Below are 2,338 nucleotides of genomic sequence, written 5' to 3' on the forward strand. Positions count from 1 at the left end.
ACGGTGGCCCATTAGGGACAACTTTACAAAACAGAAAAAACACAAAATAACAAAAATTGTCGCTGCACACTAAATCAAAGATATTACAAATGAAGTCAAACCAGCACTGCCAATGAAAGATGGAATGCACTCCTATAATTAACGCATGCACACCGCCAAAAAATTAAACGCACACTGCAAATAAAAGCAAAACACACACTGCAAAGAAAAGTGGATTGCACACTACAAATGAAAGCAAAATGAAACCCCAAATTAAGTAAACAAAAAATCGCACAGCAAAAAAACTGAACGCACACTGCAAATGAAAGCAAAATCATCACTGCAAACAAAAGTTAACCGCATGCCGCAAATGAAAGGGAAATAAACTATGCGCGCGCATTTCAACGAGAAGGCCTGAGACCATTCTCGTCCCCAGTGCTACTCGTCTTAAAATGTCGTTGACGAGTTTCTCCGACCTCCGTTTCTCCGACCACGTGACCAAAAGAAACGGAGGCTCTGGAGACGAGAATGGCCTGAGACCTACGTAGTAAGCTCTAATTCGCGCGCTTTTTCCTTGAGGTGACAACCAAGATAGCGTCTCATTATGTACGAGACGAAATTCGTGCAGCAATCCGTGAGGAGGTTTTCCGAATGCTTGGTTCTCCTTATACATCAGGAACGGGACGCGAGATAAGGGAAGGTGCCAGTCGTTCTACAAGTCTAGTGAACTCGGATTCCCCTGACCACTCGTCGTCGTCAGAACGTACTCAATCGTTCGAAGAGTTCTATGGAAAGCGTGAAGAGGAACGTCAACACGGTTTTAAACTCCCCAAAAAGAAAAAAAAAAAAGAAAAAAAAAACAGTCCCACCATTCCATGGGCACTACTTCACAGAAATCAGCAAATGTAGAAATAAAGGTTGGTTTGGCAGCCCAAACAGATGGAGTGATAAAGCTTCGTCGTGGGAAGACGTAGGTCATTACAGGAAATTCGCTAGCCAGCAAAGAAGAGATCATGCAGAGGGCAGTGGCAAAACATGCCAGCTTTGATCAGACGTTTGACGAGACCGTTGCTTATGCTTTGCTATATCCTGACTTTCGGGAAGTGATTCATGTTCCTGGAACAAATGACAAGTTCTCACTTGCAGCTTACAAGGAAGCAATCGGCAAGGAATTCACGCGATTAACATTTGACGTTATACCTCTTGAAGAATTTTATACTAACAAGTCAGATAAAAGTGACAGCGAAACTTTCGAAGGTGCTGCTAAAGAATCGCATTTGTTTACATATGGTTTCTCTGGGGCATGTCGGAAAGGAAAGGCAACTGAGAGCACAGTTCTGGTTGTCGATGATATAAATGACGACAATGAAATGGATCGGTGCCCTTGGGCTTCCACTGGATCTGCCGCTGAGCCTTTAATCACGGGTCAACGAACTGGTAGGTTTCTCTACTTTTTCTCGTCCTCGAAGAGTAGTTGAAGAAACTCGGTAACATTTAATCCAAACAAGTCAAGGTGGTAGTCAAAACTCATGTGAAACTTGATATGAAGGTCAAAGGCTGATACCCAATTGTGCAATAATCACAGTCTTAAGCATAATGTGTGTGACCGGTGTGGGATAAGCACAAGCATAATACATAGAAATTTTGTTCTTTTCTTGTACTTGAGCTTTAATTTCAAATAAGTCATACAGCATGAAACAAAATAAGCACAAGCATATGATCTGTTGTCACCAGATCTCCTCTGATGCCACTGCACTTGTCTTGTTCACTTATGTTTGTTCCACAGGCTTCGGCCTTGTTGTTATCCACAAGTGTGGACAAGACTTAATGTTTACAAGTTATTGTCACAAAAAAGAGTCACGTAACTGACTGAGGTATCCAATTTCTGCATTTTTCTCATTTAGTGTCTCCAAAGAATGTAGCCTTGATGTGACACAAAGTGACAACAAAATGATAATTCTGATTACATTTCATTACAGAAGGAAGTGATGTACAAGTTTTGAAAGAAACTTTTCCAACAAACACAGAAGAAGAAATCATTCAGGCCCTTGAAAATGCTGGTTCAAGAGATGGAGCTGCTGAGAAACTCCTAGCGACTGAACTGAGCAGTGAACCAATTGATCCCATTTGTAGCGGAGCTACCGCGCGCCTTCGGCGCGCGAGCAGAGTCCCATTCCTTAGAAATTTTGGTAAACCCATCAAGCCGAGAAAATTTAGTTATGACGTCACCGTACGAGCGAGCGAGCGAGCGAGCGAACGAACGCCGTCCGTACAGACTGTGGGGGAGGCGGAGAGGAGCCTCGCGGTAACGCAAACTGGGGAACCGAGGAATGCTATCTTGTTTTGGCGGGATTTTTAA

At 43.1% G+C, this 2,338-nt stretch overlaps 1 protein-coding gene across 1 annotated transcript; it reads left to right on the top strand.

Moving 5' to 3' along the window:
- The first annotated feature begins 992 nt into the window (after window positions 1-992).
- LOC149098836 (uncharacterized) lies at window positions 993-2,338 on the top strand. Its single transcript, XM_089276731.1, has 2 exons — window positions 993-1,416; window positions 1,959-2,338. Exons 1-2 carry the CDS (start codon window positions 993-995, stop codon window positions 2,336-2,338), a joined length of 804 nt encoding a protein of 267 aa, XP_089132857.1.

This window comes from Orbicella faveolata, unplaced genomic scaffold, assembly GCF_042242905.1.
Source record: "Orbicella faveolata isolate gen_17 unplaced genomic scaffold, um_ofav_v1 contig_46, whole genome shotgun sequence".
Taxonomy (NCBI): domain Eukaryota; kingdom Metazoa; phylum Cnidaria; class Anthozoa; order Scleractinia; family Merulinidae; genus Orbicella; species Orbicella faveolata.